We start from the raw sequence: 24369 nt of genomic DNA on the forward strand, positions 1-24369 counted from the left end.
CTTCAAGGTCACGTGCTTCTGTTAGTATCAACTGCGAAGATAGAGGTAAATTGACCACTGGTCGACGTTTCGAGTGTTGCCCGGAAATGCTAGGAAATCGTCGGAGCCATTCGACAATTGAAGCTGTCGGAAGGTCCTTGGGAACTTTTACCAAAATCTTTAAGACGTTAGCAGGTGTAGATGTAAGTCACATCCTTGCTAACTAAAAGCTGTCCTGTCCTGACGTTGAGGAAGGGCCAGGCAAGTGCGAAACAATAAGTCAACTTCGAAAGATAGCAACTCTAGCACAGCCGCAAAACAGATTTCGTTTCTTGTCCAATTAAGTTATAATTTCATCACACTACTGCAAATCCTAATTTACAAACACTTCGGGTAACCACATGGAACCAATTTCACAAAAAAAGGAACAGTCCCCGGAGGGGAAGCTATTTTGCCCACTATATTTTAATCTAGCATTGTACAAGTTATGGTTCACCAACTAAAACTAATAATATCATGCATCGACTAAAACCCCTTCGGGTGGGTAATTTTCAAGGACCCCACCGACAAAAAAAGGCCTTGGATGTTAATAGCCCATTTCCGAGTTGCTGCATGCCTCGTTTTCAAAGCGAGTCCTAGTGCACAACCATTCAAATGGAAATGAGTTGCGTATTCTTATGCAAATCAAACTCATTTCCCTTACAGTAGTTGAGCACCAAGTTTCAATTCAAAACCGAGACAAACAGCAACTCGGAAATGGCCCATTGCTTTTTTCTAATGAAGAAGTTGTCACCATCCAATGTCACATGGCACCAGGACGTGGCCACTGATGCACCGCGCAAACCTCGAAGTTTAACAGGCAGTTGAAACAAAAAATAAGTGATCCGTTTTGGTCAGGAGTCAAGGCGCAGCAACAACAACATCTCTGGGAAATGATTCACAAACCAATCGATCCAAATATATATATATACAACATAGACAACACGAAAGCTTCACAATCCAAACACCATAGTGCTGAGCCCAATGAACTTCGAGGTTGCTAATACACATTGTTCGTCGCCTCTGACACTCGCAGTCACCAGGACTAAGACCAAAGTTCACTGACATGTTTTGCAGTTAAGGTAGGTAATCGTTTGATGACATCAGTGATGCGACTGGAATCTGAAACAATGTTTCCAGAAAATCATCTTTTGTCCCGCTTGCGGCCCGTAACCAGCCGCTGTCATCTTGTTGAGCTACCAAGAAGATACCTGTTTTAAAATAAAGAGAGGTTTTCGAATACTGAAATGCTATGAGAGCAAAGGGAAAGCATCTGTGTCTGTATATAAAATTGAATCTCAGGTGAACCAGGCTTACCATTCATTTCTGCATTTTACTGCTTCTTTCCGGACTAATCTCTTTTTATCATCGACAGACTGGGCTAATGTTTTACAAACTTTTGTCTTGTAAGGATAAACCTGGGGTAAAAAAGACACGACAGAGAATTTAGAAAGATGGCTGGTTACGGGTTCCTGGCAAGAATAACACTCATAATAATATTTATCATTAGTATAATTACATAAGTGATTATTGAAAACCTTTTCGCTGATTGTTTGCACTTGAGGTGATCATTACGCAATAATCACTAAGCGGTTTTTCCAACACAGCCGCAAGCCGTTTCGTCGAGGTGATAGACGAAGAAATTAACTGTTCTAAGGATAACGCGTATTCTTTAAAAATCATCACTTATGTAATACTAAAACAATTATTCACCTCAAGCTCGGTGAATAACAAGCAAGCATGGAACAAAAAAAAGGAAATGTAAGAGAAGATTACCGCATGGTGAGGGCAGGTTGTCATGGCTCCGAGACACTTAAGAGCTTCCATTCGAATTTTCTGTAACAAGGACGTTAATCAATGAATCAGTCAGTCAGTCGATACAACATAAACAACATTAAGAGTTTGGAGCATTTGCGATAACTTGATAAAACACATTTGCCATTAGCAGTTCGAACCTTAGCTGTTTGTTTCACCTCTCGCTTGTGTGTAGCCAATAGTGTCACCTTCTGATTCACCCTCTTTCACCACAGACAAAAATCAGGCGAGGAAAGCATTTTTTTTTACTCATTAGCAAAGTGTTATGTTTAGAATCTACCAAATGCGAGAAGGCAAAAGCAAAAATAAATTCGCTCGAGACTTGAACTACTTGCCATTGACTGCTGAAACTGTGATAGTCCCAAGAGCATGGGGACGAGTGAAGTCACGTAGCGTGTAATGATCTCTGGTGCATCAAATATTAAGGAGTACATGGTTCGCAATGTGGACAACTTCAGGCTCTGTTCATCACACGACAAGGACTGAACCAATAAAGGCATCAACTGAGAATAATCCAAAAAAGATAACAACAGTTAACACTCCACAAAAAAAGAAAGTTCAAGGAGGCAATTGTAACCGCAATACTTACACTGGGCACCTCGGAGAGCAGAACCTGTTTGGGAATCCACTGGAGCAGATGAGATAGCGCACACAGATAATGATGCTTTAATTCTGGCGATAAATGGACGAATAAATAAATTAACTAATAAGCAAATGAATAAAGATAGGGTCTGGCCTGAAAGACGTGAACTTTGCATACCCATCCCTGCCAAACAAATTACGAGCATGCTTGTAAACAAAATTAAACGAAAGAGAAACTAAATCAATCTTCCTCGGTTTGTGGTTCGTTTGCTGAACGGAATCGAGAAATAGCCATAAAAAATTGGTAAGAGCTGGGTCAGTAACGCAGAAACTTCTTTGCGGTATAAACATTTGAATGTTGAAGTGCAAAAAAAGTGAAGACAAAATATCTTTTTCTTTTCCGAACCGAGACGTTCCAATTCGCGTGCCATAAACCCAAATCAAAATGAGGGGAAATCAAACGGGCCAATGAGAACGCAAAAAAAATTCACAGAGCCTGCGCTGAGCGCGGGAAAACACGTACGCACACAGCCACCCCTGATTGGCTGAGAATTCGGCGCGAGATTTTCGGCCAACCACAAAACGTAATGAGATTTAAAAAGAAAATCAAGCAATCACAAAACGAAAGCGTCGGACATTCAATTCGAAATCACGCGTAGTCAGAGTACTGGAACGCTTTGTCATCTGAAATAAGACAATGGAGTTCCCTTACTAGTTTTAAAATAAGTATTAAGGCATTATTTGGACAAGCATATTTTATAACACGTGGTTATTGCATTTAATTTTCAACGTAAGTATTGTAAAGCGCCATGAGGCAGTTACTGAATATGGCGCTACAGTCGTCTTTGCCGGTCGTTGTCGTTATGATAATCATCAGCATTGTTAACTGTATTTCTCTCAATAACCTACCGGACTCTGCGGCGTTAAAACCTTGAATCAACTTAGGTGCAGTTTCCATAAAAAGACGCTGGCGATACATCATCTGCCGGGCAAAAAAAAAACAAAAAAAAACCAAGACACGGTTACAACATCCAATACACGTTTTCGACTATCAATGTTACCAGGTGATTTTCGCTTCCTGTACATCTTCTTCCCAGGTTCTAGCGGCCTAATCGTTTCTGCTTGATCGAGAAATACGAACACAGGCTTACGAACTGAAAATTATTTTGGCACTGTTGAAGGACAATACTTCGTAAATTAATTGTGAAAGTCTTTCTGATTGAATGCTGTAATTGTCCCACAAAAAGTGACCGGCTCGGCAGTGTTCTCTCAAAAAAGGCTTATGTTGTGCGAGCCGGTCTGTGGACTCTGATTGGATGAAAACGTAGCACCATATTCAAATGTTAGGCACGTGACTTTTTTTCAGACACTGACGGCAACCGGAACTGTGATATTTTCTCTTTTAACTTGTCTTGTCACTACCACGTAATCACATTGTTAGATTAGATTCAATCCCGACCCCAGAGCTCTTCTCTTGACTGAGGGAGAGAAGAGCCCTGAAACAAAGCGTCTTCTCATTGGTTTTCGTGAAGAACAATCAATTGGTGCATTCGTGATGAAACGGTATATGAAATGGATCATATATGAACTGCGAATATGAAATCAAGTGAAGCTATGATCCTCGCAGTTATGAACGCAATTTTTGCAATCAACGGGGTTTGAACCCGTGACCTCGCGATACCGGTGCGACGCTCCATAACCAACTGAGCTATGAAGCCACTGACGTTGGGAGTTGGTCATTTGTGGGTTCTAATGTTCCCGTGAGGAATGAATCTATGATGAAATGGTATATGAAATGTATCATATTCGTGTTAGCACAAGGAGTGAGCAGGCGCCGTAAGGTTCAAATAGCCAATTTTTGGCTATAAGAACCATACGGCGCATGTTCTCCTATATAGAGTTTCCCAGAGCGTTTGGTCGATCCGAGGTTCTGGTGACAAGAATGTTGAGATTAGTTTAAAAATTTGGGAGAGACATGACATGACATACGCCTTATTCCAAAATGGCCGCCACTAAAGTAATTTTTTTGTTTCCATGCAAATCGGCCCTTATGGCATCGCTCAAGGTAAAATATTCTATAGAATTTTACGTTTGAAAGAGAGGCCATAAGGGCCAATTTGCATGGAAACAAAAGAATACTAAAATGGCGGGCATTTTGGAATAAGGTGTATCACATGCGCAATGTTCACTTGCGGTTTCCGTCCGCGGCTGAAAAACGCCGCGTGCTACGCTCCTTAACGAAAACCCAGTGCCACCGTTCTAGTACTTTTCAATAGAGAATGCAACCTTGCCATCATTACGGTATTGTTTATTGTATGGACAAGCATGGAAAGATAACCCTTTCACACAATGGAAAATCTCCACTCAGTGAATCTGAACTCGTTATCAACGCTTTTTCACTTCAAAGACTCATTAATAATTCATAAGGGAAACAACCTATCGGAACACCGATAAAACGTCACGTGAATGAGCTTTAAACCCAATAAAACACTCCTCATTAGAGGCCCGGCATGTTTCTACTGTATGCTAATATCTTCCTATCACATTTTGCGCGATTTTCTGGACTCCAAAGGGGCACGCTTTTTGTGGAATGGCTTTGAAACTGGCTTCGCATCATGGTTTTAAACCCGATAAAGCACTCCTGCTCGTTTATTAAACAGTACTTAACAAATCCTTACCCTATAGTTTGCATGCATTTTAATGTTCATAACTTCACCGAAATCTGCCACGATGATGTAAAAGCCGTCCGCAGCAAGGCGGCCGACCTCTTTGTTAATGAGCAAACTCAAAACCTACAGAAGAAAAATAATGATGAACTTGTTATGAACGGAAGAAACAATACCTGAAATAATCCTATACTCGGGATAATCCTAGCCTGCCATCGCAGCAGCCGGAGGAGAGAAACTTCCCTGCAAACACGTTCTCCATCGGTGGCTTTCCGAGCTTGCCTCAAATCTTGTTAACTTCTTCAAAGCCATTTATGAAGTGAAGTATTTATTTTTATGAGGGTAGCATGTAATAGCCATTGGCTAACAAACTTGTGGCCCTCAATCAGACTAGCCCCCATAACACCGGGAACTCCGGGGATATTTAACGTCCCACAGAGACGGAGCCTACGGTTTATAGTCCTTATCCGAGAAGACTTGAAAGTCTAACCATTTGCAGATGTAATTACAAAGGCAGCACTTTCTCCTCATTTATTTTAAGACCCTAAGTATTCGTCCGGCTGGAGTCGAACTCACAACCTCCCGCATGGCAGCCCGATGCTCACAAGAATCCTTTTAAATAGAAATTTATTTTTCAATGATGATTCGTGGCTTCACTATTTTCAAATCCCATAATACATCTTGTTAACCCCCCAAAATTTGCATAATCATTGTTTGCAACTTCTCCTGGGACATGGGATTAATCCAAGAAAAATCGAAAATAATGCCTATGCAATTTTCTTTTCAGGGGCGGGGGGGTGGGGAAGGAGGAGTACACAAGGTGTATTATGGGATTTGAGAAAATGGAGAATATTCGAAAAAAATTCCGCGTGCCTCCGAACAAGAGTTGATTGTCCGATTCCCTAGTTCGCACGCTTTACAGACTGATGGGAGATCATTGACTGTATATCCTACATACCGCAGAGACAGGCGTCAAAGGAGGCAATTCTTGCAAATGTTGTACAAAATATGGTGAATCTTCGGCCCAGTCAATAATAGAGAGCTTTAGATTCTAGGACGAGAACGACTACGAGTACGAGATTTTCTCGTAGAACAACAGTGAGCGCCCGCAAACCAGCGTCATTTTGGCGGGAAAAACGTAATACCGTCGTCATTTTAGTACGAGGTTTCCCAAAAATGTCGTCGAGTCTAAACAAGTCACCACATGAACAATGTAGCAGTTTTGGCATTTTTCGATCAGGAAACGGCTCAGTTGCCAGCAATAAGAATAACTGAGCAACCTATGCTTCTAACAAAGGGTAAGATTAATCGTCCAAGTTATAAATGTTCTAAGTATTTTCGCTTCAAACAGGCAGTCAAATCTCGTACTCGTTCTCGTCCTCGTCCTCTTACTAGAGTCTAACGGTCCCTAATATGTAGTGAAACGTCTTCCTCGGTATACAGAGGGAATTATACCTTGAACAGTTCAGCGTTTTTTCCATAAACGAACACCAGACCACGGAGAAGCGACAACCGGAAGTACATTTGCGCTTGAGGTCCAAATTAGTCTCATTCAGTCCACCATGTCATACGAACTTGACCTTAACTGATTAGTTCCCAAAGAAACTGTGGTGTTGCGTCGGTGGAGAGTCAAATGAAACACGAACGTTTGGTTTTATCAAACGAGTCAATATAAAGGTAGATAAACCACCCCAAGAATGATTTGCGGGCAGACGTCTTCGTAAGAGCGAATAGACCTGAGCCTAGCTTCGAACAGTCTCGTTTCGCTTGAGTGATAGAGCAACCGACTTAGTAATCGGAAGTTCGTAGGGTTCGGCTCCCGCAAGGAACACTCGGATTTTTTCCGAGTATCCTTTAGTCATTGTAGATGAAAACTCACTCACCTTTTCAATAAATTCCGGTGCCAGCGGATGAGAACGAATCACAAGCGCTTTGGTCAACTGTAAGAAACAAAATGTGACATCCAGGATTGCTTTCAAAAAAGACAAATAAATTAAACTTTCCTTTGGGTCGTGCACTTTCATAAAGAAAACAACTGCTATGCCGGTATCTTTGCGACAGATGATGGTTTCTGTAAAAGTGACTGTGGCTTAAACATATGCAAACCATACCGACTTTGAATAGGGAACTTAAATTTTTAGAGCCACTACGAACATTTATATTGCTAAGTATCTTTTCACTAAAACACGTTTATCAGAGTCGATTAGTTTAAAAAATCTGTGGAAGACTAATTTCCTGCAACGCGAAACATTCGCTTCCGGTTTACGGCCGTGGCTCAAAAACTTTATCAGTCACGCGAGAAGGGTTACGTTAATTCAAACGTTGGTCGTGTAGCACGTTCTTTTGTACTATCCTTACAATGAACTCTGCTCCACTAACATAGCCGTTGCAGAAGAGCGCGCAATAAGATGCACGACGATTTCAATAAGCGTCACGAAGTGTCCCCTTGCTCTTTTTACCAACTTCAACATGGCTGGCTTCTGGGAATACAGACAATCAACGTCACAAAGAGTGCCCCAAACTCTTGTCCTCAAGTAAAGATAGAGCGATTTTCAATTGAGTGTCGTAAAACCAAAACCAAAGTAATTACTTTGGCCAATCAAAAAGGACGGAGACAATCCAGTAAACCAATCAAAACTCGAAATAATTACACGTACCCGACACAAAGCGAGGGAAAATGTGCACGCGCGAGCCACGATTGGTTTTGGTTTCACTTCTGATTGGTTGAAGAAATGGCGCGAGAACTTCGAACCAATCACTGAGTGAAGTAATAATAAACCAAAGCAATTTGCTAATTACTTTCGACACTCAATTGAAAATCGCTCTAAACAGCTGCATTTACCCTCGCTAACACTTTCACTTGCCTTGCCTTGTTGGAAAATGGGTAGCAAATGCTTAGACTTGAAGGGACAATTCGTCTTGGACACCAAAATCACCGTCTTGCATCTAATTGCGCGCATTTCTGGACACAAAACGATTTGATGAGAATAACAACCATACCCAAAGCCAGGTTTTTGTTGCTCGTTTTAGTGCGCCTTCCTGGTCGCAGGTTTGCCATATTCTGATTGTTAAGTCCTTCAACGTCGACGTTAGTTCATCACCTGAGTGCAAGAAGAAAAGTCATGTTACAAAATCGTTCCCAGGGCTTTTGTTCCACAAAGGGAGCGAAGAAAAGTCCTGGGATGTATTTAGTCAAGTTCATTAAAAAGAGACTCGTCCAAGGAAAAATTGTTACTTAGTTATTTTATTTTATTTACTATTTATTTATTTATAAATAAGAGAAGAGAAGAGAGAAGAGAAGAGAATTTGTAACGGTGGCTCCCTAGAGTATTTTCGAATACCCTCACTACAGGGCACGAGTTACAAAAGGAAACCTTGTTAATTTCTCTGAACGTTTTCCCTGCAGATGTTTTCCAGTATGGGTAACGATATAATACGGCTTATTTTTTGGGTGTCAACTTTTGGATTATGGCCGTTACCATGGCCACATCACATTTAATGACAGGGAGATTTATTCTTATTTTTGGTCTAAATTCCTCAATATTTATACTTTCCTTCGGTGAAATTGTTGCCAATATTCTGTCATTTGTCATTTTTCTAAATATATTCGATCAGCTCTGACAGATTTTAACAAATATAGGGTATTTGATAGGAACTGTATGTGGATAGAACTAAACCAATTTCACCGATGGGAAAACGAGAAAATTAGCAGTTAGTTTACAAATTTGGTCGCGCTGACGTAACAAAAATCAGATAAACACGCACGATTCAGGCTTTACGCGGCATACTAGTGCCCAGCTTGCGCGCGGTCGTAAAACTCTGGGGAGCCTCCCTAAAGAAGATGACATTTTGAATCACATTTTTGAAAAGCATTTTTTGGAAAACCGAATCGTTACTTTCTTCACGGCTTCACAAGCGGAGGCTATACCATTAGAGTATTTATGGTTTCCGGCAAAAACTGCACGGAGACAACGTTTTTTCTGGTAGAGTCATAGCCATGGCATCTAGATGAGGTGCAAGAATTTCAATCATTTGCACTAATATTTTCAAAATTCAACTAATTTCAATCCTTATCATTGGTAACAAAGGAACACAGTAAACAGCCTCATTGCGATTACGTCTAAAGTAATCAATCGGTAGTTGAGGTTTTTCACTTTAAAGCAAATTAAAGGGGCTAGGTCACGCTATTTAAGGTAATTTTGTTTAATTTTGTTAATTATGAGCTCTAAACGTCAAATTGGCAGAGCAAGAGTCTTCTATTTGCAAAATCACGCCCACATAACAACTGAGAATGATTTTCTAGCTGTGTAAATGGCATTTTGATATAGACTGATATAAATTTGAAAAAAGGTGGGCCGACGTTTTTCAAATTTACCCGAATTCAATGCATTTCAATCTTCCCCAGTTTTGTCCATCCATGTCCATTCTTGGCTTCCCTGTGTTTTGTTAGAGTTCTTCTATAGTTTTGAACAGTTATTTTGATATTTTAGTTAATTCTATGACCATTCGATCAGTGCTGAAATTGCCTAAACTTGCGTGACCTAGCCCTTTAAGTATTATACAGGAAAACCAAGAGAGTGCGACAGAGCAACTTTAAATGGGACTTCCACTTCTCCAAAAGAATAACTTTAAACCGGCGGAAATAATATTATTTCGCACTCAAATTGTTTTAAAAAATTTTTAAAAACGTATCACTCAGAAAAAATATTAAATTCAGAATCGCTTATTTTTCACAGGTTCTTTACTTTTACCTCATCTGTGGAGTAAAAAAATAACTCAAAAAGAATTCTGTAGGTTTTTCTCTCCATATTATCACTATTACTTATGCCTGAAAAACTTGCTCAACATAACCAACCTTCGGGTAGTTTGTTGACTATACCAGCAAGACACTGGGCCCCACTCTCCGCGCTTCTCTCGTGATAACAGTGACACGCCAAATACTGAAGCCTGGGCACTAGCTCCGAATGGCGAGGAATGGTAACCTGGCAAAAGTCATAAATTTTAAAATTACCTTAAAACATATCTACCCTATTGCAAGTTAGACTTCCATTGAATAAGATGAAAGTTTGTTACTTTTTGAGCATCTCTTTTTTCCTACATTTCCATATGGACATGCACACTGCAATAAATGGCACACAAGAAAACCAGGGAAGGTTATTGAATACCTCACGTCTGGCAGAGCATAAAGTGGCTGTTAGCAGTGAAACCAGTTGACTCTGTTCCCATGGTGACGTAACCTTAAATTTAAAAAAATATGAGTAAGAGCAGTTTCCAATTGAAAAAAACAAAAAGCTACAGTATTACTACTTAAGCCAATCAAAAAATTATTCTTGCGCAAAAATGCAAAGATTTAAAAATTCGAAAGCTCTCTTAAATTGCAATTTTAAAAAAAGCCAATGCTACCTCTAAGGGCAGAAAAGTCCCCTCGAATGCTTGCTCCAGGTAGAATGATTTTCCATCAACATATAACATAACAAATTCATCCAAGAGATCACATGCTTCTCTACAAAAAAAAGACAAAGAATAGGAAAAGGAGGTGTCCTTTTGGGGAGGGATAAATATAAACAAAAGGAAAGGACCCCTCAATTAAGCCAACATTAACAGACCTTATCGACTCGTTCATAATAGACAAGTTCACACTTTTGAGTGCATCATGGGTAAGCAGGGAAAGATGGAGAGAAATTCCAAGGTTTGTGTGGAAGTTCAAAATGATGAAAACTATTCATGATATGCAATTTTTGGGGTTTTTTACCTTCCAAAACAGAAGATATGCACTCAAAGGTGTGGTAGAATAAAGTTGGAGAGAATGGCTATTTTAGAAATCATTTTATTAAACAAAGTTTCTGCCATACATTTCCTGTAATTCCAAAGTCACAAAATTACAGAGAATGTATGGAGCCAAAAATAGCAATATCTAGGAATTCCAAAGAATAGATACCAAGTCCAGTCTATCTCAGTTGTAAACTTGAACTCATTTGTTTGGTTTCTGGAGGCAAAAGTCTATAAAGTAGAGTCATGAACAGTTTATTTTGCTTTGAACGTCCATGCAAAGCTTTGAATTTCCCGCCATGTTGCCCTGATTACCTATGATGCACTCATGAGTGTGAACTGGTCTATTGCTGTTTTCTCAATACAGGTCATATGGACCATTTGATCCTTTGTCTTGTTAATGAATTAATGAAAGAAGTGAATGAACGAATGAAGCGCCAACTTAATTTAGCGCTGAGGCACTTATCAGGGACACTGCACTGAAATCAAATCAAATCGTAGGTTGCTTTTTGAGGAGAGGAGAAAACCAGAGTATCCTGAGAAAAAAAAAACCTCTCAATGCAGAGTAGAGAACCAACAAAATTAAGAGTATGTCTGAATATGTACAACTTTAAAAGAAAACACTCTCTTCAGTGTTATTACATGATTTCCATGAGAGAATAAAATGTCAAAACGAACAAAATGTATTTGAGTGAAATAAAATAAATAACAGCATTTAGGCTGATTACTTAAACCAAGTCATTCACAAATGGATCAAATAATGGAGTCTTATTTACAGTAAGCAATAATTATTATTCACAAAACACATACTTGACATTTAAGTTACTTGTCACAGTTGTTAAGATGGCAGCTAGTTTTTCCAAGCAAGCCTTAGATGTGATTCCAAAGACACGTTCATTTGTCTCTAGAACACAAAAACAAGACAGTGATGGTGTGACTAAACATTGTCTACAAAAATTAGCAGCTCTGACCCAAGCATTAAAAGGAGTCATCAACTGTTACTCAATTGCAAAAACAGTAGACTGGCAATGAAGATGGAAACTCCACTAAAACAAGAAAATAACTTTTTACCACAATTGCTTGTAATCTCGCAATCTGATTGGCTAATTTGCCATTGTCAATAAGAGTCTATTCAACACTGCTTGAGTCAATTTGTCACGCAATGTAATAGCCAATCAGGAACCTCATTTTGGGAAATAAACCAATCATATTGCGAGAAAGTTACAGACAATGCTTGCTCTTTCTTTGTTTCATGATTTTGGTCAAGCTCTGGCACACTTCCTTTGGTGCTGAATATTGATGTGGACTCACGAAGCGCACAACATTTTCACCACTGTGATGACAAGTATCTTTGTCGATAAGAGTACAGACAACACTGAACCACTTTCGATTTGTTAATTAAACCAAAGAACATAATGTTTACAATCAAAATTGTTCAAACTTTTTCCAGTGAAAGCGTTTGTATCTAAAATAAATGAATTTAAAAAACACATGTTTTGGTTTTCAAATTTCATGGGCGCCACCATCTTGAATTACTGTGACACGACGTGGTAGTCCTGTTGTTTCAAAACAAAAGTACTTTGTGTGAAAACAAAAAGGGAAGCCATAACATGTCACAATTATTCAAAATAGCAGCAACTAGAAATTTGAAAATGAAAATAAGTGATTCTAAAGTTCCTTTTTTGGAGAAAATTGTGGAGCAAATTTGATTGCAAACATTATTTTGTTTGGTTTTGAAATTATTCATTAGTCAGAGTTCACTTAAAGGGGTTGTATCACGGCAGTGCATTTGATTTTGTGTATAGTTAAATACCAATTACTCTCCCCTGTGCTTGTTATGCAACTTAACATTACCGGCAACCCAGAAATTACCTTAAAACAACACAAATACAAGCTTTGCGACAAAAATTGACTGTTGAGCATAAATAATTAAGCTACAAACAACAGAGATAAACTTTGAAAAACTGTTAGGCTGAATAGTTCTTAAAACCCCGATTGCAGTCCATTTTACTCCTCTTCAATTTTTCCTATCTTTTCCTCCCTTTGTATTTGCTGTTTAATTTACTATCGATCTCAGACATCCATGGACAAGGGCTTTTCTTCAGCCCACTTCTCGGAACCGTTGATTTCAGTCTGCGGTTAAAAAATTCTGATGACGTGATAGCATTTTTTGTGGCTCTGCGCTTTCGAAAATAGCGACATCATGATGCTTTTTTCTGTTGCTCTAGCTCTCCCCAAAGAGAAAAGCGTGAAACGATGTTGATGGCGAGTAAAACCGGCTGAGGCCATAATGGTAACCAGGAAAGCCTTGCCCTGAGAAATAAGAAGCGAGTGGAAACTTTTCTTCAGGTTTTTTTTTCTCGGCCGTGGGAATGAGTCACAAAAATGTTATCACATGATCAGATTTTTTTAACCGCAGACTGAAATCAACGGTCCATGAAGTGGACTGAAAAAAAGCCCTTGTCCACGGACGTCTGAGATCAATAGTAAACCTTCCTTCAATGTTATAAAGTAGTTTTTTTTTATGTTTCACTTGATTTGGTTGCCTGAATTTATAGTCAATTGGTTTTATCAACGCAGTTGATAATCTAAATTGTCCACCGTACAGAGATTCTAAAAGCTGACGTTTCGAAAGTTAGCCCTTCATCAGAGTGAATCGACTCTACTATAAAAGTACACGTAACCCACAATTCCGCGATTCGCTCTGATGAAGGGCTAACGCTTGAATTGTCAGCTTTTAGAATTTCTGTACGGTGGCCAGTTTAGATTACCAACTCCGTTGATAAAACCAATTTTTTGTATACTACTTCCCCACCAACACAGCACTACAGTTTCTTTAGAAACTACCCCCTTCATGAATTTTAGCTGAATTTCGTGAGACAGCCCCTTTAAAATCTGCTTTGGTGCTGAAAATATATTGGCACCGCTGGGCAGTGATATTAACACATTAATGCACCTGTCACTGTAAACCCCACCTCCCCCACCCCCCCCCCCACCCCCCACCCGTGCCGCAAATGAGCAGGCTCCCTTGCCTGGTGAAATGAGTGCTCTCAGACTATGCATGTAAGTGCTATTAATAATGTTTTTTTCTTGCTCTGAGTGTGTTTTATACAACATCAATACAACAGGCCTCAGTTGTTCAAAAGTAACACTATCCACCAGATAAATAACTCAGGGTATAAACACTAGCAAAATCAATAATATTATTGAGATATCCAGTGGATAGTATGATCCACCCTTCGAATAACTGGCGCCAGGTTGATAATAATAAGTATTATCAACCTGGCTTTTATATAAAATACCTTTTAAGGAAGATTTAAGTGCTATCCTCAAAACAGCAGGAACTACAGACTGTTTAAAGTAAACAGCAGAAGTTATGTCTCTCTGAAGGGACCCTATAATCCAACATCAAAACAAATTAAACCAAAAAAACATTTTACTTTCCTACGACCATAATCAGTAACGGAATAAAATGAAGTAAAGCTATGATCCTTGCAGTTAAGGAAGCAATTTTAGCAATTGCGCAGAGAAGCCTGTAAATTTCAGGACTTCAACGGGGTTTGAACCCGTGACCTCGCAATACCGTTGTGACGTTGGGAGCTGGTCATTTCTGGGCTCTATGAGGAATGAACCAATGAATAAAATTATATATGAAATGAATCATATACTGAACTGCCGATATGAAATCAAGTAAAGCTATGATCTTCGCAATTATGGACGCAATTTTAGCAATTAATTGTGCAGAGAAGCCTGAAAAATGGTCAAATAATTTTTTTTGAAACTAAAGACAAGTTTTTGTCTTTAACTCAATTAAGAATCTTTGAATAGCAAAATAATTAGGGCAGGTAAACATTTTTTAACCCATTGACTCCTGGGAGTCTAACGCCAGACAATTTTACTCGTCAGTGTGAACATCCTGGAGTGCCTCAGAGGAGTGGATGTTTTAATGTTTTCTAAAAATCTGCACATGTGGGAAAAGCTCTGCACTACAATCAATATCACTTGCGGTTGAGAAAGTTATTTAACCATTGACCCCTGACAGCTAGATTTTACTCTGTCTAATGCCAGACAATTTTACTAGTCAACCTGGGGGCGTCTTTTGGCATCTAAGTTGTCAATGGGGTAACCCAAGATAAGCCTAAAGCCATAATCCAAGTTTAATGTCATGACCATGTATTCCCTTTAATTTACACATACTTAAACTATACCTTCATACAGTACCTTCCACAATGTCCTGAACACACTGTAATACTCTGTTGCACTTCATTTCATCAGGATTCTCCTCTAAAAGGAAGATTTTGTTTACATTCAAGGTCAAGCAAAATGAATACCCTTACTTAGCAAATTTCATTCTTTGTGATACACAATTAATTATAAATTAGCTCTTAGGTAGCCATGGCATGTAAGTAGAACATCTTAAGAACTGACTGATCTTCTAGAACTACTCAACTGACTGAGTGAAAGAACAGCCTGTTGCTGTCAAGAATGGCACACACTCAAATTTCACTCAAGCAATAACGGTGCTTAAGACATGGAATCACCTATCCCAAGTTGTTGCGTGGCTGCCTGCTTCATTGTGCTAGCATTGTGCAAAAATAATGAGCCTAAGGTACACTGGATTTTTTTTCCTGATGGCTTTTATTAATAACTATTACCATTGCACAAGTTTCCTGTGTGTTCCAGCAGTCTTGGAATTACATCATGGACAATTGACTCCTGGGTGCATACAGCAGTAAGAGTATCTAGGACACACTGATGACTGACATGAGTAGCACGGGGCTCACAGGAGTCCGTTTCCATGGCAGATCCATCTTCTGTTAAAAAGGCAAAACACACTGTAACATGCCAATGATTACAAATGAAAGCAATAAGGCATCATCACCAGCACCGTCGAATACATTTTTTTTTAAACCAGCACTGGTTATCTATCACATCCAACTGCAATAACCTTTTGACCAATTAATATGACAGCAGTTGACATGTACTGATCAATTACTCGTTGGTTACTAGGAGAAATAGTCAGGATAATTGAGGGCCCAGATAATCGAGAACATGAATATTAATGAAGAACAAAAACTGATTATATATGGTCTTCACTCTCTATTGTGAATACCTGTACATGTGACCCTGTGTAGCTTGTTTACTTCGCATATCCCACCAAACGAGCCAACACATGAAGAGCATGAAATTTCTCTTAGCAACAAAGCAACTCTAAGCCAATCAGAACTCATTTGAAAAATTTCCATTGGTTACGACGCATGCAAGCGCTGCTTTTGGTTTTTGAAAAGGAAAGAAATTCGTCTTTACTTCACTTTTTAACACTGTAGTTTTAAAAAGAATATGGCAACGGATCTTGATCATGACTAATGAATGTTCAATTCAAAATTGGGACCAGAGAAAAAGTTTGGATAATCGAGGTTCGACTGTATTTGCCTTGGTCATGTGACATATGGCATATGTTTGTACATTCTGGCTGTTAAGTTGTTGCCATTGTTATTAGCCACTAAATCTTCTAATAGGTATTTATGCATATGGTAATCTATTCTTTGTGTGTGGCTCTTATGCTTCAAAAATAAGTAAAGCCTCTACACTAATTTATTAATTAGCGTGATAGTGAACCAAAACATTTTAAACAGCTTACATTTATACCTCTGCAAATTCATATAACTTTTAACTATTACTCTTACTACACTTGCCCATCACCAAGCAACTAGTTTCCCACCCTTTCCACAAGCACATTACACCTTAAAAATTAACCTACTTTACTATATGGCTAGTGCAAAAAAGTGATTGGCTAAGTGCAAAAAGCACTATTCTACCATTATGCAAATTTAACATAAACAAAAGGTAAAGCAAGGGTTTTTGACATGTGTGTTACTTCACCTGAGTTGTGCAGTTTCAAACAGTGAGTGAACTGATAAGTGCATGCATTAATAATTAAATCAAAAAAGTTATTTTCTAAGGGTGAAATCTCAAGCTTCGGGCCTTGCTGTATTGAGTTCCCTATCGCTACATGCAAAGACCACTGTTGAGATTTTCCCATGAAGATCTCACTCCGGGTTAATTTCACAAGTCAGGCTCGATACTCCAATACGCTCTATACAGAATTTAAGGCTGCTGGCTTACAGCTTCTTTAATATCCAAATTGGCATCCTGCTTATGATTGTACCTTTATGTATCCATCACTAAAGGCTTGGATAATTATTATCATTATTGCTAACATTAATATTACTTTAGTATAACCACAGACTCATGTGGATTTAAGCAGTGGCTATTTGCCAGTCAGACTTGCAGACTTGTTGACAAACTGATTATTTTGAAGCTTTGCACTACATTTTGGTCAAGTTCTGTTTTGTTTGCCAAACCTTCCAGGACATAACAGTTGACAAAGTACCTGTTTTGAGGTGTATCTGCAGTAAGGGAAGTAGAGTTGTCTGAACGATCCCAGTATGTGTCCTGGACAGCTGTGACAATGCAGATAGACTGGTCTGGCTAAAAACATTTCCATTAATGTTAAGCAGAAGATTATACAAAATAAGAAAGCCAAAACATAAAACAATTCATTATTTATCAATTAATAATTAACTATAATTATACAAATACTAATAACTACCGGTAATAACAAAATTGTTATAATCATAATAATAATTATGATGATGATGATGATGATGATTATAATTAAATAATCACTAATACTAATAATTACATATAACATAATTCACTTAAGACTCTCAAGGAGAAAGCTTTCAAGACCATCATGAAAGACTGGCCTAAAGGAAAAAAAGCGTTTGCCTATAATCTCACAAGTGAAATCGAAGAGTCAAACTAGGAATAACTCCAGCAACTCCAGCTGGGTAGAATATACATCTGAAACCTCAGGATCCAAAGCCATGCTGCACCTGTACCCTGGCTAATACTGCAACAGCTCATGGGGTGTCTTGAAAACAAAGACCCCTAAGACCCTGAGCTTAGGGGCTTAGGGGGGGAATAGGGGGGATAGGGGTATTGGGGGTTTTCAAAGACACCCACAGCTTATGCTCTAGGCAGATACAGTGTCTGCTGCTTCACATGTCATGAAATGCTCAAAGTTCTTTTAAGGTTCTGCTCAGGAGTTTCACTCTGAGTCTAATATTCAACAAATGGCCAGGACCGACATAAATATTATCGAGCCTAACTGGTGCCTCTCAATATCAAGTTCTTATCATAGTTAACTCTTTCAGTGCTGTTGTCGAGTTTACTCGACATAGGATTACGTGACTCCCACTGCAGATGTCGAGAATACTCGACACGAGAGAGTGTCCTAAAGTAATGCGTGTTTAGTGTATTTCTTTATTGAGATAAATCACATTGTTTTAGGCCGTGCTTTCACCTCAATAAAGATAGCTCAAACAATGGCAAATTTCTTAGTATACATGTCCTGTAAATATTATCGTAATAGCGTCAATAGAACAAAAGATATAGGTCATTCTTTGAGAGTGGTTTCTCTGGTGTCTTATGTTGCGAAAAAATGCAGCAGTCATGGGGTACACTGACGGTAGAAAAGTCAGCAGTGAAAGAGTACCATCGACCCCTGGGAGTGAGACTTTTACTCGTCAACCGGGGGTGTCCTAGGGCACCTGAGGAGTGCATGGGTTAACCCTCTGGCGTCCCAACCCTGTCTAAACCGGCCAGACTTAGTATTTTACTGTGTTTAATGCCAGACGATTTTACTCGTCAATGGGGAACCCCTAGGAGTCAATGGGTTAAGTAAGAACACAAAAACATAGCCTTCTCAAATTGACTGTACCTCAGAGAAGCTTCCTTGTTTGACAAAGCCAGAGAGGTAAGATGCTGAGAAAGTACCCCAACCTGATGACATAAAAATATTACCACAAAATGACAGCCCAGGCATGTGCAGATCATTAATTTTTGTCAACATCCATGGATGCACACAGACCACTGTAAAAACTTGTGCAATAATGATTTCTGTTGTATTTTACAACTAGGTGCTGTTTGATTCTCGTGTTTAATGTTTAAATTCTAATCACTTCATGGTCATGGAAAAATTTTAAACAAAGTTCCACCCCTATCTTCCTAAGGCAGTTAATCCGCATATAAATTTTTACAAGCCATTCTTGCATGAGTGTATTCAAAAAAAAGGCAGGAGAGGTAGCCACTCCTTTATATGGACACTATTAAATTATTGACAGTGAATTGTTGACACTATTACATTGTATAAATCAGAAAGTTCACTCTTTTAAAGACAATAATTTAGGTGGAATAACTACCCAATAAGACCAAAACCATTACTAGTCTTCATCCATTACTCAAAAATTTCATTTGCTTAAGTTCCCTGTAACTAGTGCTAGCCTGCAAACGTTAGCACAACATATTTCGGCCAGTCATTTCTCTCCCACAAAAAGAGGAGAAATTACTACCTGAAATGCATCTGCGTTCATAGGATAAGCAACTGCTTATGACTGAAAAAACTTAAGCATGATCACCATGGTGGTACACCAATACACTGACCACTCAAAATCAGTTAGATTTTGTTAAGTGAATATTAATTCTCACTCAATTAATAGTAGTTATCAAGCATAAAAACCCACCCATTCATTTTTGCATGATCTTATTGGCTATTTTACATCATGTGGTGTAAAGGCACTGGAAGGTTATCACACGATGAGCCCCATCTGCATTGGCATTGGCCCTCATAGCATCAATTAAAAGGATTTGATTTTTTTCCCAGAGACCAACACACTTGAATTTTTCTGGTCAAGTTTTGAGGAATGCATCAGAAAAGCACAAACCAGTAAGGTAAAAAGTTCTTTATCTAAGGGGCATTGCAAGAGTTTATTTTCACATGACAGTTAATTTGTTAGTTTTCGTCCAATCACAGTGGAAATAAAGTTAAACCACTCAAATGTACTTGCTTACGTTAATCACACATCAATGGTTTTTTACAAACAATTTTTGCTCAATACGAATATCAATGGTGTGTTATAAAATAACTAAACACCTTCCTGGCTTGCTGGTATGTCGGCTGATAATGTGTGTGGCTGAGAGAGGGCAAAACATGTGAAATTTTGAGGACGATCTCTCAGCGGCAGACATTATCAGCCCACACACCAGCTGCCTGAAAGGGTTTATATAGGTAACTACACACCATTCAACAATGGTATATACTTAATGTGTTTTTTTTCAAGGGTTCAAGTCAAATGACATAATCTTTAATCAATCAATAATCTTTATTTATACACGATAAATATTTAAAGCGATGCTTCACTTGTGGGGTCGTGTTAAACTGTTAAACTGTTTGTGAATCATATGAGGTTTAATTTTTTTATGGCAGAGTGAATATAGTTTGTAACATAGCTGGCAACAACATCTAGAACTTGCCTCCTTTTCAGACAAAAGTCCTGTCAAGTCAAGAAGAGCCATAATACAATGTACTGCCACACAACAGAGAGAAGAATTATCCTCTGAGAAAAATGAAAATAATGTTGCAGAGAGCACCTCCTTGTACTTCCAGACTGGACTCTCTGCAAAAAAAATAATCATTAATTTTGTTTACATTAATGGGAGACCAGATCTTCAGCATTAGCATTAATTATTGTATCTGACAAGTTTGTGAAATGAATGTGCAATACAGTAACATGGGTAACACTAATATTATTACCGGTACTCTCAAATTGTATCCTAACTGACAGGATGAACACAATTTTTCCTCTGGCAGAAACCTCATCACTGTAACTGATCTAGCAAAAATGTCCACTTTCTAAGAAACACCTTGTGTCGCATACAGGCAGCTCAGTTCAGTTCAGTTTATTTTTGCCACTTTTGTTATGTTAAATTACAAAATAAATATATATTAAACTACAAGAGATATTAAATAATCAATAAAAGAAAAGCAAAAGGCGAGGATGCCCATATAGAAGCCATTAGGGCTTATTCGGGCTACAGGCACCACAAGAAAAATTATACAAATATAAAATGATAATTTTAGTCGTGTCTTATTTAATTTGTAAGCACATTTAGGTTAAAAAGCAAGAACACAGACAAACAAGCAAAATAAGGGAAAGTTTTTAAGTTACAGTGTAGACTTAAATTGAGAAAAACTGTCAGCATTCTGAATTTCTGTATTGAAAGAATTAAACAATTTAGGTCCTTGGAAGCATAATAATTATTGCAAACTGTCGGATATTTGTTCTACAAGAAAATAAGTAAAAGGAGTTGGAGTTTTTAGTATTATAATGATGAATCCCTGGTTATCCCTGGCTATCCCTGGTTAGATCATGAGATCATATTTCGTAAACTGACCTGAGGTGAGTTACCATAATTTCTGGCCAATTACCCACAGGTAATATGTAAATTTTATGTTAAACATTTAGCTCTGCTGCGGGTAATTGGAAGATGCAAGTTATGTGAAAATTCTTTGCATTTTCCCTGTCAATGGTACGTTAGTACATGTAAGTGTGGGATTTTAAAACAAGGTCCCTTCACCCAATTTACCGCCAATTGGCTCCTTTTTAAGCGTCAATTTGCCAAAAAGATGAATGAAAACAATCTTTCTGAGAAAAATGCTATAAGTAGTTCTTTCACACAAGTTCTACATTTGTGTATTAGACTTGAAGAAAGCAGTAACAAGTTTAATACATGTATAAATAGCAATCAATTCAAACAAGTCACAATGTTTTAATTCTTCAGTTAGTGTATCAGTTACTCAGGCATGTAGCTTCAACAAAATTCAGTCATAATGCCTGCCTGACTCCAACCTCCACGCCAACGTTTTAACTTTGAGTACAAGCTTCGGAGCATCAAAAGAGGCTGCATCCGAAATTGGGAACAGAGATGATGCGAGAGAATTCGAAGTTGATGAATCTTATATTATAAGGTTAGGCACCTTGAAATTGCATACACCTGTAGCATTACGTAACACAAGACGTTTTCTGACAGATACATGTACATGCACAATATCAAAAATGTCATATGCTTCAGAGTACCAGGTAAGCCGAAGATTCAGCCATTCACACCTTTTGGAGAGTTCGGAAATGATTTTACTTTGGTTTTGGGGTGTGGGTAATATAGGCCGGTGCAGGTAATCAGTTATCTTTAATGGTGCGGATAATGCACCGTGTGGGTAAAATTTATTGGCCAGGAATTACGGTACTTGAATTTGCATTAATTTGCATTTGCTATTCAAAAAGTTGTAATTATGGTATTTTTAATTACCCATGCTGGGGAGAATTTTGATTTAAATGACTTGGCACACTTTTGAAAAAGAAACAGACTAGATTTTGTACATTATTTACAGAGTTCACAATATTACCAGCTGGTTCTCTGTGAAATATTTCTGCAGCTTTGAGGAGATTGTCAATGATTGAGATAAACATCTTTTTGTGAGAAACCTGCAAAAACCAAAAAAGAAAAACTACCCAGATAAAGTTATTTCAAAACAAAGAGAGGAATTTAAGGGATAGTCAGAGAACACCCTTATTCACAATAATATTAGTAGTTTAATAACCTGGTGAAAAAATCAACAAAAAAAGTGCTTCCCTAAAGGTGAGCACCTATGTAACTAATTAACAAGCATACCTCTTGGATATCTTTTAATTCCTCAAAAAGCACAGGAAAAATTGTGTCAATAATTTTCTGGCAAACAGGTTCTGAAAAAGTGAAAAAAGAAAAAAACTGAAATCTAGACATTTTTGTCGGTAGTGTGTTGGCCGACGTGTCGGTCGTGTGTCGGTGGTGTGTCGGCCGACGCGTTGGCCGACGCGTTGGCCGACGCGTTGGTGGGATCGGATTCTTAAATTTTACCCATTTTTTATAACTTTTATACACCTTTTGGCTGATTGCCTGTGATATCCAGGAACTTTCATTATTGGCAGCCAGCACCAATTAGTGCCATCAATGAAAGAGGGAACTGTTATATTGACAAAAAGTGGAATGCTCAGAAACTCTTTCAACCACAAGGTAAAAGATACTCCCTTAAGAAATACTTTATTCAATGTGAATAAGAATCAAATCACCTCCTGTGGGGGAAAAAAAGAAAGTCATTCCTGTACCTACAGTATAATATCTAAGATCTATAATTAACAATTAACAATTAACAATTAATTGTTTTAGAATCACCCAACTAGTCAGACAGAAAAGGAAAAGGAAAGGAAAGGAAAGTAACTTTATTTGTCTAGTCGTTCTAGCGCTGGAGCACTAATCGGGGACACTGTAAACTGAAATTAACGATGAAAGCAAATCAAGTCAAAGGTTGGTTTTTGAGGAGAGGAGAAACCAGAGTACCCGGAGAAAACCTCTCGGTGCAGAGTAGAGAACCAACAAACTCAACCCACATATGACGCAGAGTAAGGGAATCGAACCTGGGCCACATTGGTGGAAGGCGAGTGCTCTCACCACTGTGCCATCCCTGCGCCCCTGTTAGCAAATGCAAGCTAAAGAAATATTTAATTGGGAATTAAACGAAAGAAAGCGTCACGCTTTTCGCTACTCAAGGACTATTACTAATAGTACTCTAGTAGTGTAGCTGATCAAAATGCAGGATTTCGATCAGTCCACTAGTTGGATGATACTAAAAAATGATAGAACCTTCAATCCCTAAGCATACATGTACAAAATTTATGATACAATCAACTGTAAATAAAGCTACAAAGTCCATGAGTACAACAGTGTCAGCCCATGCTTCTCGTTGCTAATATCCTGGCATTGAATTAAACCCAGTAACTTCTTTTACTCTATCTATAACAACAGACGATTTTACTCATAAGTGGAGCCTGGTGTGTTAGGAGTCAAAACTTAATCCTACATACCTGCTGCTAAAGCAACAGCCTGCAGTATTCTCCCACAAGAATTAATCAGTTTAACATCATTTGAGCTGGTCAGGTGATTACAGTCTAAGAGTCAATGGAAATTAAAGCATAAAACTTTGAAATTAACCACCATGTTTACTTTAAAAAAGCTCAAAAGAAACATGGAACTTGCAGTCCCACTTTTCCATTTTTTGTTGACTTGCCGTCTAAGATGATCTCTAGGAACTCTTCATATTTCTCTTTGGTATTTCCCTTGAGGAGCGTAAATTGGAAATAAGGTAATTAGTATCTGAAATGTTCATCTTGTTTTTCCATCTATAAGTATATGACGATAGAGCCCCAACTGTCTCAAAATTATTTGTGCCACAGTGAACAGTAAAATCACAACAAAAAGAATTTAATTGAAACTTCATGCACTAGCCAGGTGAATACAGTAGTATTACGTACAGTAAAGTGAAGGGAAGGCATAAACAATGAGAGCCAATAGTAATTTATTTTCCACTGCACCAGTCTCACTTGGCCTTTGAGGTTGTTTCATTATAATTATTACAAATACATGTAGTAGTCAACCACTAGTAAATTAAGATCTGGTCCAATTGGAAACTAACACAACTTACAATATTTCCCAATCCCTCACAGCAACGTACCTCAACAGAGCGACTAAGATTTCTGACAGTGCTTGTTGTAGCCTTAAGACTGGCTTCCTGTGAAAGATT

At 38.3% G+C, this 24369-nt stretch overlaps 1 protein-coding gene across 1 annotated transcript in view; it reads right to left on the reverse strand.

The window, feature by feature from the left end:
• Window positions 1–313: 313 nt before the first annotated feature.
• LOC138043722 (MMS19 nucleotide excision repair protein homolog) overlaps window positions 314–24369 on the reverse strand; it is a 35770-nt gene continuing 11714 nt past the window's right edge. The window contains exons 14-37 of the mRNA XM_068890131.1: window positions 24301–24357; window positions 23857–23905; window positions 23654–23737; window positions 22425–22495; window positions 22159–22237; window positions 20229–20371; window positions 18637–18698; window positions 17245–17342; window positions 15506–15664; window positions 15072–15134; window positions 14153–14245; window positions 11661–11754; window positions 10485–10584; window positions 10247–10318; window positions 9937–10063; window positions 8082–8182; window positions 6965–7021; window positions 5094–5207; window positions 3325–3397; window positions 2423–2505; window positions 2169–2336; window positions 1795–1854; window positions 1336–1436; window positions 314–1229 (exon numbers count right to left, since the gene is read on the reverse strand). Of these exons, the coding sequence (XP_068746232.1) occupies window positions 1202–1229; window positions 1336–1436; window positions 1795–1854; window positions 2169–2336; window positions 2423–2505; window positions 3325–3397; window positions 5094–5207; window positions 6965–7021; window positions 8082–8182; window positions 9937–10063; window positions 10247–10318; window positions 10485–10584; window positions 11661–11754; window positions 14153–14245; window positions 15072–15134; window positions 15506–15664; window positions 17245–17342; window positions 18637–18698; window positions 20229–20371; window positions 22159–22237; window positions 22425–22495; window positions 23654–23737; window positions 23857–23905; window positions 24301–24357 (2136 nt within the window). The 3' untranslated portion in view covers window positions 314–1201. The remainder of the gene's footprint in view (window positions 1230–1335; window positions 1437–1794; window positions 1855–2168; window positions 2337–2422; window positions 2506–3324; window positions 3398–5093; window positions 5208–6964; window positions 7022–8081; window positions 8183–9936; window positions 10064–10246; window positions 10319–10484; window positions 10585–11660; window positions 11755–14152; window positions 14246–15071; window positions 15135–15505; window positions 15665–17244; window positions 17343–18636; window positions 18699–20228; window positions 20372–22158; window positions 22238–22424; window positions 22496–23653; window positions 23738–23856; window positions 23906–24300; window positions 24358–24369) is intronic.

The sequence above is a fragment of the Montipora capricornis genome, chromosome 3 (assembly GCF_036669925.1).
Source record: "Montipora capricornis isolate CH-2021 chromosome 3, ASM3666992v2, whole genome shotgun sequence".
In the NCBI taxonomy this organism is placed as follows: domain Eukaryota; kingdom Metazoa; phylum Cnidaria; class Anthozoa; order Scleractinia; family Acroporidae; genus Montipora; species Montipora capricornis.